We start from the raw sequence: 13,041 nt of genomic DNA on the forward strand, positions 1-13,041 counted from the left end.
TAACGAGATAAGAAGAGAGATTCCTTTCAAGAAAAAAGAGATAAGAAGAAAGACCTATGAAATTAAGGTTAGGAAACTTAAAAGGATTTTCTAACTAATTTGGGAAACTTATCTAGATCAATATTAATATAAATCCCATATAACATGCAGTTTCATTATGATGGTAATTTTATATGTCATCGTATCCAATATCAGTTATCAAAATGTACACCCCTTTCTTCCCAATCTGGCAAAAAAAAAAAAAATCACCGAAGGACAACATGGACCCATACCCCTTCATCAAGATCCTTATCCGGGACTAGGCCGGGCATCACTAAGCCTCCCGGCCCTAGACTTGGCTTGCCCTACCCATGATCAAATCCTAGTGTAGGCTTGGCCCTAGCCTAGGCCTGCCCTATCAGAGCTGAGCCAGGCTAGGAAGGTCATGCCAAATAAATCAAAAAACAGTAAATGAAAAAGAAAAATTGAGGTCAAGGCTAAGCCAAACCAGTACGGCCATGGCCTAGCCTACCTTTGGGCCATGGTTGCCCGGCTCTACCACGGCCCTCAACGCCCTAGGTTTTATGGTCGGGCTGCCCCCAGTCCATTGCCACCCCTACTTTACCATAGGTATGGTCATTTTCCTTTTGCTACTCTCTCTCTCATGGAATATATGGTCATTTTCCTTTTCCTACTCTCTCTCTCATGGAATATTCTTTCTATTTACATTTTTTTACAAATACTTCGCTTCCTCTTCTACGCAGTCAATTTTGCTTAGACATTTTAGGTAATTAATCAAAAAGGTAAAGTATAAAATTTTGTTAGAAATAAAAGTATTTATCAACTATAGCAGAGAGTAATATCACTTATATAGAATGTAATATCATCAATATGGTGCGTGAGATCATTCACATTTAACAACTAATCATATTCTATTACCCCCTTTTAAGGTAGTTATCTTATACCTCACTAATGATAAACAAGAGCCCTCACATAATTATTTTTGTATTAGAAATTTAATGATCACTTACATAGAATGTAATGTCATCAATTTAGTGCGTGCGATCATTGACATTTAACAACTAATGATATTCCACAATCCCCTTTTCAGGTAGTTAACTTACACCTCACCAATGATAAAAAGTACCCCTCACAAAATATTTTTTGTGTTAGAATATAAGGGTAAAGCAAATGTTGAGTGAATGCTCAGTAAGTTGAGGGAAAAGAGTAGCCTACCAAAACTAAAATCGAGTATGATCATGAATTTCTTTTTTATTCCTTTCTATCCAAATTACACTCTAAAATAGAGTATGATCATGAATATCTTTTTTATTATTCCTTTCTATCCAAACTACATTTCAAGAGTTGTCTCTCTCTTGTACAAGGCCGGCATATATGTCATGACTTTGATATGTCCACAGAAGCTAAAAGAAAATAGACACACCTCCTAGATCACACATGAGCTTGCACTTAAATAAGGCAACATTATCCATGTAATTTTATTTATTTATTATTATTATAGATACCCCGATGACCTGACTTTCTAATCACCCCGCAAACCTCCTCTTACCCTAGGGATCTAAAGAAAAATTATGTTTAAAGATTCATTGACCCCTATACTATTTATTCTTGTACTTAAGCCCAAGTAAAAAAGTTGTTTTTAGGATAAAATTACCCCCTTTCAACCCATATTTTTCTCTTTATTTATCACTATCACATTTTTTCCTCTCTAGGCTGGTCCGAGACACTTTTTTCTTGGCACGTTTAGGAGCTTAGATGGTAAATTGGTGGGATATGCCTAGAAAGTAGGGTCCAAGGGCTATCTTAATTCCCCCACTTTTTTTTTTTCTCCTTAGGAACCACACCATCAATCACATCGGTCGTAGAGATTCCTAAATGATGTACGACTAGTGGAGAAACTAATCTCCTTTTGTTAATTCTAGATGCATATGCAATTTCCTTTTGTTAATTCTAGATGCATATGCAATTTTACATTATATATGACAGGGCCTTTGGTCAGCAACACAAAAGTGGAACATTTGATCATAATTGCAAGTACCCTTTTAAATCCAATCGGTGGGGCAGATCGTTCAACTCTATATCCACATTAGATTGTTGGATCAGCAATTTAGATTTGATCTGGATCGATAGAATCAATAATATAAAAAAAATTTAAAAATAAATAAAATTTAAAATAAGAGTTTATAGAATGGGGATTTAGAGACAACCTAAAAAAACATTAAATAAACTTCAAAAAAGAAAAATATATAGGTATAAGGGAGTTCTAAGGAGAACTTGGACCAAGACCGATAGCTTCCAGAAACTAATTCGGCCCTGACCGATTTATATCCGAAATCCGAATCGGTGATCGATATCCTACATCCTTGGTTTTAAAACACTTCAATACCTGACATCCGTTATCAAATTGTTATGTGTCTATGATATTTCTAGCTGAGAATTATTAGGTAAGCAAGGTTATGCGATTTTTAGCAGTTAATCTGTGACGTCAATTTCCACGAGCGTCTTGCCAAACAACACCAGCTGTGAACCTGCATTTAAAAGCTTGTCTGAATCCGCGGTTTGTGTTATCTTATGTCATCATGTGCTAAGAAAAATCAAGTGTGACCCTCAGATCATGGATTTGAATTTGTCATATAATTCATACTTCCTGAACGTGTTTTGCACGATGCAATGCTCTAGCTTCGATTAAAAATTTTCAGAAAATAGTTTTAATTAGAGAATCAATATATTAATTTTATTTTAATTTTTAAGTCAATTCTTTAGGGCAAGGGGCTAGTTAATTTTTTACTCTAAGTTTGCTTGATTTATTGCATTCAATTTTATTTTTTAAAGTGAAAGGATTTCATGCTCCTGCGGGAGTATGCTGTTCAAATACTTCCTTTGGCAAAATTCATGCGAGGAATATTTTTTTATTTTTTTATCCAAATTTTGGGATGTAATATCTAAGGGCTTGTTTGGGTACCTAGATTGGACTCTCCAAGATAACGCTATCCAGGTACTAGGCCCTTATCCCTAGTTTGGGTAACACATTTACGCGTAGATAGCTTAATCCTAGAGATTGGCTAATCCACATTTTTAGGCAAAATCAAAATCATGGATAATGCTATTCCACCAAAATAGGTGGAATAGAGCTATCCACGGTTTTTTGGATTGGCCAATCCATGTCGGAGCCAAAATTTTACAATTCATTTAAGTTAATTTGAAACGTTGAGATCCACAAATCACAAAGACATCTCACTTCTTTATTATAGTATATACTACATATAATATAATAAATATTTATATTATCTATAATAAAATATATATTAATAATACAAATATATAAATATGTAATATGTATAATATAATATAATATGAAGTATAATGTATTTTATATTTATTTTATTAATGTATATTTCTCCATCCCCTAAAGAGAATGTAGTATTGTTACATAATATAATATAACATTTTTATAATATAATATATAATATAATATAATATATGATATTTTTATATCATATATAATACAAATAATATATGAAAGACACTATAAAATGCCTATAGGAGAAAATGAACAATGATTTTACTTACTCTCATTACGATCTAAACTTCATAGTACGGTCACAGTTGTCTGGTACTATTTCAATTTTCATTTTTTTTTACTAATCGGAATGATCTGAAATTTAGAGCATGTGTACATCTTAGTGAGACGCACATAATAAAAATATGAAAAAAATAATTCATAAAATTTAAATTGACTAAAATACCTCCATAAATTTTTTGGGGTATTTTGGTTAATTTATATTTTACGAATTATTATTTTTTCATATTTTTATTAGGCGCGCATCGCTAGATGTACATACTCTCCAAATTTCAAGTAATTTGGATTTGTAAAAAAAAAATGAAAATCGAAACACTACCGAACAATTGTGATCGTACGATGAAGTTTGGATGGTGATGAGGGTAGGCGAAATCATTGTTCATTTTTGCCTAGGCGTTGGGAAGAGTTTTCCATAATATATATATATATATATATATATATATATATATATATATATATATATATATATATATATATATATATATATATATATATATATATATATATATATGTGTGTGTGTGTGTGTGTGTGTATGTGTGTGTGTGTGTGTGTGTTATCTATATAATATATATTATATAGATATATAATATAACTATTAATTATATCACATAATATATATATAGTACATAAATATCGAATATGATATAATACAATTACATTAATACAATATAATATCAATTTTATTATATATATTATATAATATTATATATGTATATATTTATATAATATGTATAATATATTTATGTATTATATACTATAATATTATATATTTCCTCTAATATTATATATATTAAAAATAATACAATTATATATTAAGGATACAATAGAAAATAATAAGAAAAAAAAAAAAGGATTTCATCTTAGTTAAGAAATAATATTCAAGTTTGAAATCAATAGGAGAAGTTAATCAATATAAAATTAAATGTGGGGTATTAATATAAAAATTGCAACTAAATATCCATGGATTCACATCTTCTAGGCAATCCAAACAATGGACAAGCATATTCCATATTTCTTATCAGGTGGTGTCCAAACAGCAGACATCCCTATCTAGGGACAAACCAATTCCAGGATAACCCAATTCTAAGAGAAACCTATTCCCAGCTACCCAAACGGGCCCTAAAACCCCATGACCAACCTCAAAGGAAAAAAAAGGAGAAGAAGAAGATAATTATCACTCTCTAAATTTCTAAAAATTGACATCCCATTGTATAAAAAATGTCTAATTTTTAGAGAGAATGATCAAGATGTTCAAGAACTTAAAGATCCAAATTTTTGAGATACAAACATTTTTCTTTGAACATAATCATTTACTATACTGAGATTGATCCCAAAATCTGGGAAAAAAAAAAAGAGAAAAAAAAAAAATTTCCTTCCAAGTAAGTGAGTTGTTGTACAGTAATGCTCTCGCAGGAGCATGTTATACACGCTCTTTCTAAAATTCATGCCATTTTCTTATTTTTGTAATATTGGGAATCAATTTATAGAGTTGCATATCTAGTTGTTTTGATGGAAATTCTTATTCGGCGAGATTTCTTATTTATTGTATCGTTCGTTTGAGAAATGTTTTTAGAAAAATTAGGAGCAAAAGTTTAGGAAAATTAGGACTAAAACGTTCATTTTGTCGAAATTTCTCACAAGGAACTATTTTTTCAGATATATTTTAACAAAGTGTGAGTTTGTATAAGGCGCCTCCTTATTCTGTAGAAGTAGGAGCACATCTAACTTTTGTGTGGGGTTGTAGTTTTCATGTTGGAAACTCTATGATGGTTTGAAAACATATTTTTATTTTTAGTTATGAAATTTAAAATTCTAAAACATAGTATATATCGAGAAAATCTAAACACTTGAAAATCTTGAAAATAGACAATCGAAATGATTTGTTACAAGACGCACTATTTTTTATTCACGTCTGGTCAAACAATAGCTGTAGTGAACCTGCATTTAAACGTTTGTCGGGGTCCGCAATTGTATGTAATCATGTGGCTGAGAAAAAAAAAAATTACCCCAAAAAAAAAAATGTGGTCGAGAAAAATCAAGCGTGACCTTCATATCATGGATTTGAATTTGTCACATAATTCATACTAGCGGAACGTGTGTTGCAAGACGCTATGCTCTAGATTGGATTTAAAAAATTCAGAAATTTTTTAATTAGAGAATCAATATATTAAATTTAGTTTAATATTTAAGTCAATAAACAATTACTATTTGTTCAATGCTATTTCTTTAGGGCAACGGCGTAGACGGTCGAAATTTCTTTTTTCTTTGTATGTATATGTTTCGAGGTCAAGATCTCTTTTAGATATTTTATGAGGTACACCTTATTTCAATAATATAAAATTGATATTTATATAAATTTTTTTAAAAAAAAATTAGAAAAGAAAAAAAATCACAGATAATTTAAAATTCACTACCCAGCTCAATACCAAAGATCTAGCACATTACCATCAACATAAAGGTCCATTTGATCCGAAGACCCGGGATATAACCAACCAAAATATAGGTACTTCAAATAATTTAATTACGACTCATAAAGAGTATCTCACGCATCTAAAACAAGTCACAGGTATAGAGATACAACATCAATTACATGGCTAACTCTATTTTGCCTATGTTTTAACGCAGTTACTTAATTACTAGAAAAAAAGATTAGGCATGGTATACAACAAGACCATTACCTTTGGTACAAGAGGACACAATTATTTGTAACCATGAAATCTAATAGCTTCGGTGTGTCATAAAGTTCCAAAAATTTCTTTTGAACTTTGAACTTGGTCAATGGAATAAATGAAGCCACTCAATTTACATCCACTTGTCAATTTTCACCACGTTATATCAATGGTAAATGGTATCATAGTATACTTTTCTAAAAAATAATTAGCAAGGCCAACAGAAGAAAAAAGTCTATATATGGTTGCAACTTTATACTACTGAAGTAAAGTGCATCACAAAAATCCTCTAGAAGAGAGTGTTTCGATATTCGAGAATCTTCCAATTGATCATTTCAACTTCAAGATGTATGGATATAAAGAAAAAGAATATTAAATCCTAAAATTAGTATATCTTAAAACAAGTTTTTAGATCATCTATTTTCAAAATTTTCAGTTGTTTATAGATATGCTCGATTTATACAAATTTTTGAATTTTAAATTTAATAACAAAGAATAAAAATATTTTTCAAGCCATCATAAGGTTGTTTTTAACACTATAACCATATCTCCAAACAAATTTTACAAGTGTGCGTTACTTCCAAAGTAAAAGGAAGGCGTTGTACACAAATTTCACTCCCAACTAAATAACATATCTTAATGAATCCTTCACCTGTGATAGGCCTTCCCCCTTGAAGCAATGCGCTGCACCACATGGGTGCAGTGAGAAATAAGCAAGGGTTTGCTAGGGTGTTCCACCAAAACAATGCCCCATAATAATGCCTAGCTACAATGATAAGTAGGCAAGGGTTCCCGCGTCATTCTGGATAAGCGTAGGTAAAGAAGCTAGTTCAAGATAGTAAGATCCGTTTAGCCGCATGGAATGTAGGAACACTAACAGGTAAAAGCATGAAGTTAGTGGATACAAGCAAAAGAGTTAACATAGCTTATCTACAAAAAACTAAGTGGAAAGAGGAAAAATACTAAAAAAATTGATAGATATAAACTTTGGTATATAGGAAAAGATAATAATAGAAATGATGGAAGCATAATAGTAGATAAAGAGTTAAAAGATAAAGTAGTGACTGTCAAGAGAGTAGATGATATGCTCTAATTAATCACACTCGTGTTGGGGGAGGAGATAATTAATGTAAATGATACCTAGAGTCGATAATACAGGAGAATAGAGAGATTGATGAAGATGTTGCATATAGAATTAGAGATAGCTCAGCGAAGTGGAGATGTGGGTTCGGAGTTTTATATGATCGATGCATCCATCAAAATTGAAAGGAAAGTTCTATATGACAGTTGTAAGACCAGTCATGCTTTATGGGATAGAATGTTGGCCAGTCAAAAAATAATATATTGGATGAGCATAGATAAGATGAGGATGTTGAGATGGATGAGTTACAAGATAAGAAAAGATATAATTTCGATGACGTACAAGGGAACTTAGATGTGGCTTCAATAGGTGAGAAAATGAGGGAAAGTATACTCAGGTGGGCTAATCATATACACTATAGACTTAATACAACACCAGTTAGGAGGTATGATTTGGTTCGCGTAGAAAGCTCTAAAAAAGAAAGAGGAAGACCCAAAAGGACATGAATATAAACAGTAAGAAAATATGACTTTTAGTCTCACTGAGGGTATAGCCATTGATAAAAAAGAATGCAGGAACATAATTCACATAATCGACCTTAAATAATTTAGATAAGGCTTAGATGATGATGATGATTTTCATGAGAAATATTTATTTCTTATTTTTGCTAGGTGCGACACAATAAAAGGATGGAATGCCTCAAATTTCACTCAAAAATATTTTATAGAAAAGAATTAAAAATCAAACAATATTTGACACAATATTGTGACATGCGCAATCCTGGCCATCCATTCATATAAAATAGCTAAGAGGTATGGTCATATTATTTAGAGATTGTCTGCAAAGAGATCACTTATATTTTGTACATGAATGTTACAATTATTCTCACTCATTAGATATCAAATTGGATAGCTTAAGGTGAGTCACAAAGTTTGAGATTTTTTTTTTTTTTTTAAATTGTGTTCATTCAATAACACGCTTACAACCACCGATTTTGGAATTTAAGTGACCATAATGATTGTAACCTTTATGTACAAAAGATAGGTGGTCTCTTTATAGACAATTCCTATTATTTACAGGGTGCAATTTGTATAGAATTAAAGCTCTAAACAATCAAAGTAAAGTGCATCTTCAAATAGTATCGAGAAATGTGATTTTAATATTGGAAATCTTTGTGATAGCCTTAAAATATATTTCATCTTTAATTATAAAATTTAAAGCTTAAAAAATAGTATAGATCTATGAAAACTTGAAAATCTTGTAAATTAACAATAAAAAAATACGTTACAAGATGCACTATTTCCAAAATTTGAAATCTATTGTTTTTTCTCATGTCTATGCATCTTGATATCGATATGATCAATTTGAGGATATTTGGACATCAAAGCAAGCTCTTCTAATGAAATTTTTGAGGTGCGCTTTATTTTGAGGTGGAGATGATCATATAAACTTTTTTTTTTTTGAAGGTGGGGTCACATAGAAAAGGATAACTCCCCCAATTTAGCACAAACTTTCATGAATTTTACAGTACGGAAAATAATGCTTGGGATTGAACCAAGATTATTCAAGAAATAAAAAAACAAATGTTTTTCTCTGAACATATGCCATTGTAATCCAAAATTTCATATCCAAAGAATCCTGCCAATCATATTTACCAAGGGAGTAAGCAAACAGGAGTATGATATCATTCAATCTACCGGTCTTTCCTTTCCATAGAAAGCACAACAATTTATATCCAATAATGTACAAAACTTTACAATGCACCAAAAGAAAACCTCAAACCCCAATTGCTCATACCCCACTGAAAATTTTCTTCCGATCTAAATCACCGTACATTACATTCTTGACAGAGGAGAATCAGGACATGGTTTATCAGGCTCAGGACGGATGGGGTGAGAAGGACTGGCCGATGTATAATCCTCTCAATAGAGAGAGAGAGAGAGATGCATAGTACTCTCAATTAAAAGAGAGAGGCAGAATCATGTACCTCAAGCAAGAGAGAGAGAGAGAGAGAAGATGCATGAAATGCTATTGTGGGTGTTGAAGCATGTGGACTACCTCCTTCATAGATGGCCTCTCCTTAGGAGTCTCAGCTATGCACATACACCCCACCCTCAAAAACTCCCTAACCTCCTCCTCAACCAACCCCTCAACCCCAGGCGCCACCACCTCCTTCTCTTTACTCTGTCTCATAAGCCGCTTCACCCACTCCCCTAACCTCTCTCCTTCATCCCCCACTGCCTGGTCTGGCCTCCTCCCACTCACCACCTCCAGAGTCAAAACCCCGAAACTATACACGTCTCCCATCACCGTCGCCACAGACAACCCCCCGTAATACTCCGGGGGCATGTAACCCATCGTCCCAGCCACCTGCGTCGAGACGTGTGTGTGCTGAGGGTTCATGCGCCGGGCAAGGCCAAAGTCGGTTATGCTCGCGTTGAAGTCGGAGTCGAGTAGTATGTTGCCGGATTTTATGTCGCGGTGAATGATGCGAGGCTGGCCGTCGTGCAGGTACGCCAGACCATTCGCTACGCCTCTAATGATCTTCGCCCTCGTCCCCCATGACAGGGGGTGGGGTTGTGTATTGTCCTGTATCATGTTCAGAAACCCCTTATGGTTTACTATAACGGCCACTTCAAATAACGTTGCTACAAACGTTATCAAAAGCAGAAATAACGCCGGGTAAGGGATCGATCTAAAAGCGGGGGGGGGGGGGGGCCAAGGGATACACCATTTTAACTACACAGGCATTACAACTTTAAAAGTATAACAGCACAATTACAACACGCCCCTCAATAAAAAAAAAAAAAAATAGGGATTTATATATGGATCCTAAAATACAAAATGCAGGGGAAATTACGAAAAAATTTGGTTAACCCACTTCTCCTTCTTTTCTTTTTTTTTTTCTTTCAAAATTGCCCCTTTGTTTGAGGATAACCTCGAACCGGATTTTAATTTTATTTATTTTTTTGGTTAATAGGGCACTACACTAAAAGCTTGGGGGCCACTCCTCTACTAATGAAAAAAACTAAAAAAAAATCAATAAATTCAAACCGAAGATTTAATCCTCTGACCGAAAAGAAATTTTGAAAAATATAAAAAAACGGCAGGTTTATAATTTCTACCGATAGACAAAGCATTCCGTATTTTAGAAACAATTTTAGGATCTATACGTAAATCACTCAAAAAATAACGGCCACGATGGCATCATTGACGATACAATGCCCGCCTTTTTTTTATCAATTTTCGACCTTCACGTGGTTATATAATTTACCTTTACAATGCAAAATCATGCGAATGTTGGGGAAATAACCCCCCTTTTGGGAATAGTCGGTGAAACTTAGGAATGGAACTAACAATTCAAGCGACAAAGTCCCTCCCATTTTGGAAAAATTAGTGAAATTATTGCTTCTTTTATGAAAATTAATTTTCAACTCAAGAGTGGGTTCATAAAACACAAAAAAGTAGGGGCCATTTGAAAAGCATAAATGGTGGAGGGTCCCGTTATCAAGTGGGTTCCATGGCAAAAAAGTACAACAATAGAGACAAACAAAACACGGGTGGGTGCCAAAACAAGGGCTCATTTTTTAGTTTCCCACCCGTGTTTTCCACTGTGTATATTGGTCAAGTGCACAAAGGCGGCGGCCATAGTGTCTTGCCAGTTTACCGGTCGCCGCTACATGACACAACATAATACAACGGCCGTTAGTTTTTTAATTGTTTAGTATAACGGCCGTTATAACAAAGGAACAATGTTTTTGAAACGTACCCGAGGCTGCATATCCCCGTTATCATCAGGATCATGGAGGCATCGATAGAGCGATCCCTGGGGCAGCAGGGGGTAGACAAGGAGGCGGTCTGGCCCGGATACACAGTATGCGAGCAGCCTCACAAGGTTCGGGTGCTTCACCCGCGACAGCGTCTCCATCTCGGCGTGGAACTCCCGGAGGCCGTGAAATGCATGTGGCGAGAGGCGCTTCACGGCCACCGGGATGCCGTTGGGAGGGATGTGGGCACGGTAAACCAGACCGAACCCTCCGTCCCCGATGACGCGCGAAGGACTGAAGTTGTCGGTGGCTGTGACGAGGTCGGGCATCGATATTAAGGGGACGGAGGGGTCGAAGGAGGCCGCAACAGGTTGGAAGCTTTCAGCTGGATCCTGTGTAATGGTCCTGAGCTGGGTATCGTTTTTGTTGGTCTTTTTCTTGGAGAAGGGATTGCGGTGACAGAGGAGGAAGGCAAGACCGAAGATGACCGTCACGGCCGTGAAGCCCGCGAGGGCGGCCAGAAGGGCCTGGACAGGAGGTCCGAGCTGCGCAAAGGCCATGGCACGTGGTTCCTCTGGTTTTAGAGAGAGAGAGAGAGAGAGAGATGAATTGGGTCTGAGAGTGAGAAGGATGGGAACTGGGTAAGAGAGAAAGAGAGGGGGGATTGGGATTGGGATTGGGATTGGGATGGGGATGAGGTTTAGGATTAGGATGGTTAGAGAGAGAGAGAGAGAGAGAGAGAGAGAGAAAGTGTGGTAGAGAGAGAAGTAAATAGATTGCAATTTGGAGGTTATTGGTGTGGAAATTGAAAGATGAGGGTGGGTACAGGAGAAGTGGGTACAGGAGAAAAAGGAGAATGTGGTGGGACTAAGGATACGAAGAAAAAGGATTTGGAAAAGCGCGTGAAGAACCCACCCAGCCTTGTGGAATACGTCGAGCCATCAACCATTTGCTTCGGGCGTTCTTCTTCAAAACTCTTACTGATATTCTTTTTCATATGTTTGACTCTTCTCTCGTGTCTTGCCATGCCTTCTTCGCTCGGCGCGGTTTGGTTGTATCAGGGTTTTTATTTAGATATCAATCAATGGTGCTTCAAATTTTTTTGACTTTTTTTTTTTTTCGGTTCAAATCCACCCAACCTAATTACATTCAATCTGCCATGCCAAAATTAATTTTATGGTTTTATGCCAACCAAGTGAAAGAAAGAAAAGGTCAAATACCAGTCAAATAATCATATTATTTTTTAAAATTTATTAAGGTGGTTAAATCATCTCATTTAAAATTAGAGTAAATTATTTGTGTATTCCAAATAATTACCTAAAATACAAATTGATCTGATTATAGGTGGAAAATACAAAGAAGGTCGATTGACCCGTATTTTTTTATTTTTTCGAAAATTTCCTTTCGGCCTTAGGATTCTATCCTCGTACCGTACTTCAATTTTTTTTAAAAAAAATCGTTAGTAGGGCAGTGCCCCAAGCTCTAGGGGTAGTGGCCAAGCGGTCTGAGGTTAAATTCTTCGGACCGCCCTACAACCACAACAAAACCCCAGTAGAGCGATCGGAGGACGGGAACCTCGGACCGCTCTTTGAACTTATTAGAACTCAGTTCTAGGGTTACTTACCCAAAAAAAAGAATTCAATTTTAGGGTGGTCCGAGATCCCCATCCTCAGGCTATGCTTTATTTCTTATTTTTTAAGAAAAGCAGCAGTCCAAAGATGGGGACCTCGGACCATTGTTTTTATCAAAAAATAAGAAAGAAAGAAAGAGCGGTGGGAACCTCAAACTGCTAAGGAACTAAAGCTTACTCAATCCAGAGGCCAGTCTGACAATTCTAACCTCAAATAGCATGCCCACTACCCTAAAGCTTGGGGCATTGCTCTACTAATGAAAAAACTAAAAAAAAATTAAAATGCGGTTCAATGATAGCATCCTTGAACTTA

General features: G+C 35.0%; 1 protein-coding gene across 1 annotated transcript; it reads right to left on the reverse strand.

Moving 5' to 3' along the window:
- Positions 1-8,994: 8,994 nt before the first annotated feature.
- Positions 8,995-12,132, reverse strand: LOC18436835 (Protein kinase superfamily protein). The gene is made up of 2 exons (XM_006847057.4): positions 11,101-12,132; positions 8,995-9,920 (listed from the first exon to the last, which is right to left on the reverse strand). Exons 1-2 carry the CDS (start codon positions 11,656-11,658, stop codon positions 9,360-9,362), a joined length of 1,119 nt encoding a protein of 372 aa, XP_006847120.1. The 5' UTR covers positions 11,659-12,132; the 3' UTR covers positions 8,995-9,359.
- Positions 12,133-13,041: the final 909 nt, after the last annotated feature.

The sequence above is a fragment of the Amborella trichopoda genome, chromosome 11, assembly GCF_054954075.1.
Source record: "Amborella trichopoda isolate Santa Cruz 75 chromosome 11, AtrichopodaSantaCruz75HAP2 v2.0, whole genome shotgun sequence".
Taxonomy (NCBI): Eukaryota; Viridiplantae; Streptophyta; class Magnoliopsida; order Amborellales; family Amborellaceae; genus Amborella; species Amborella trichopoda.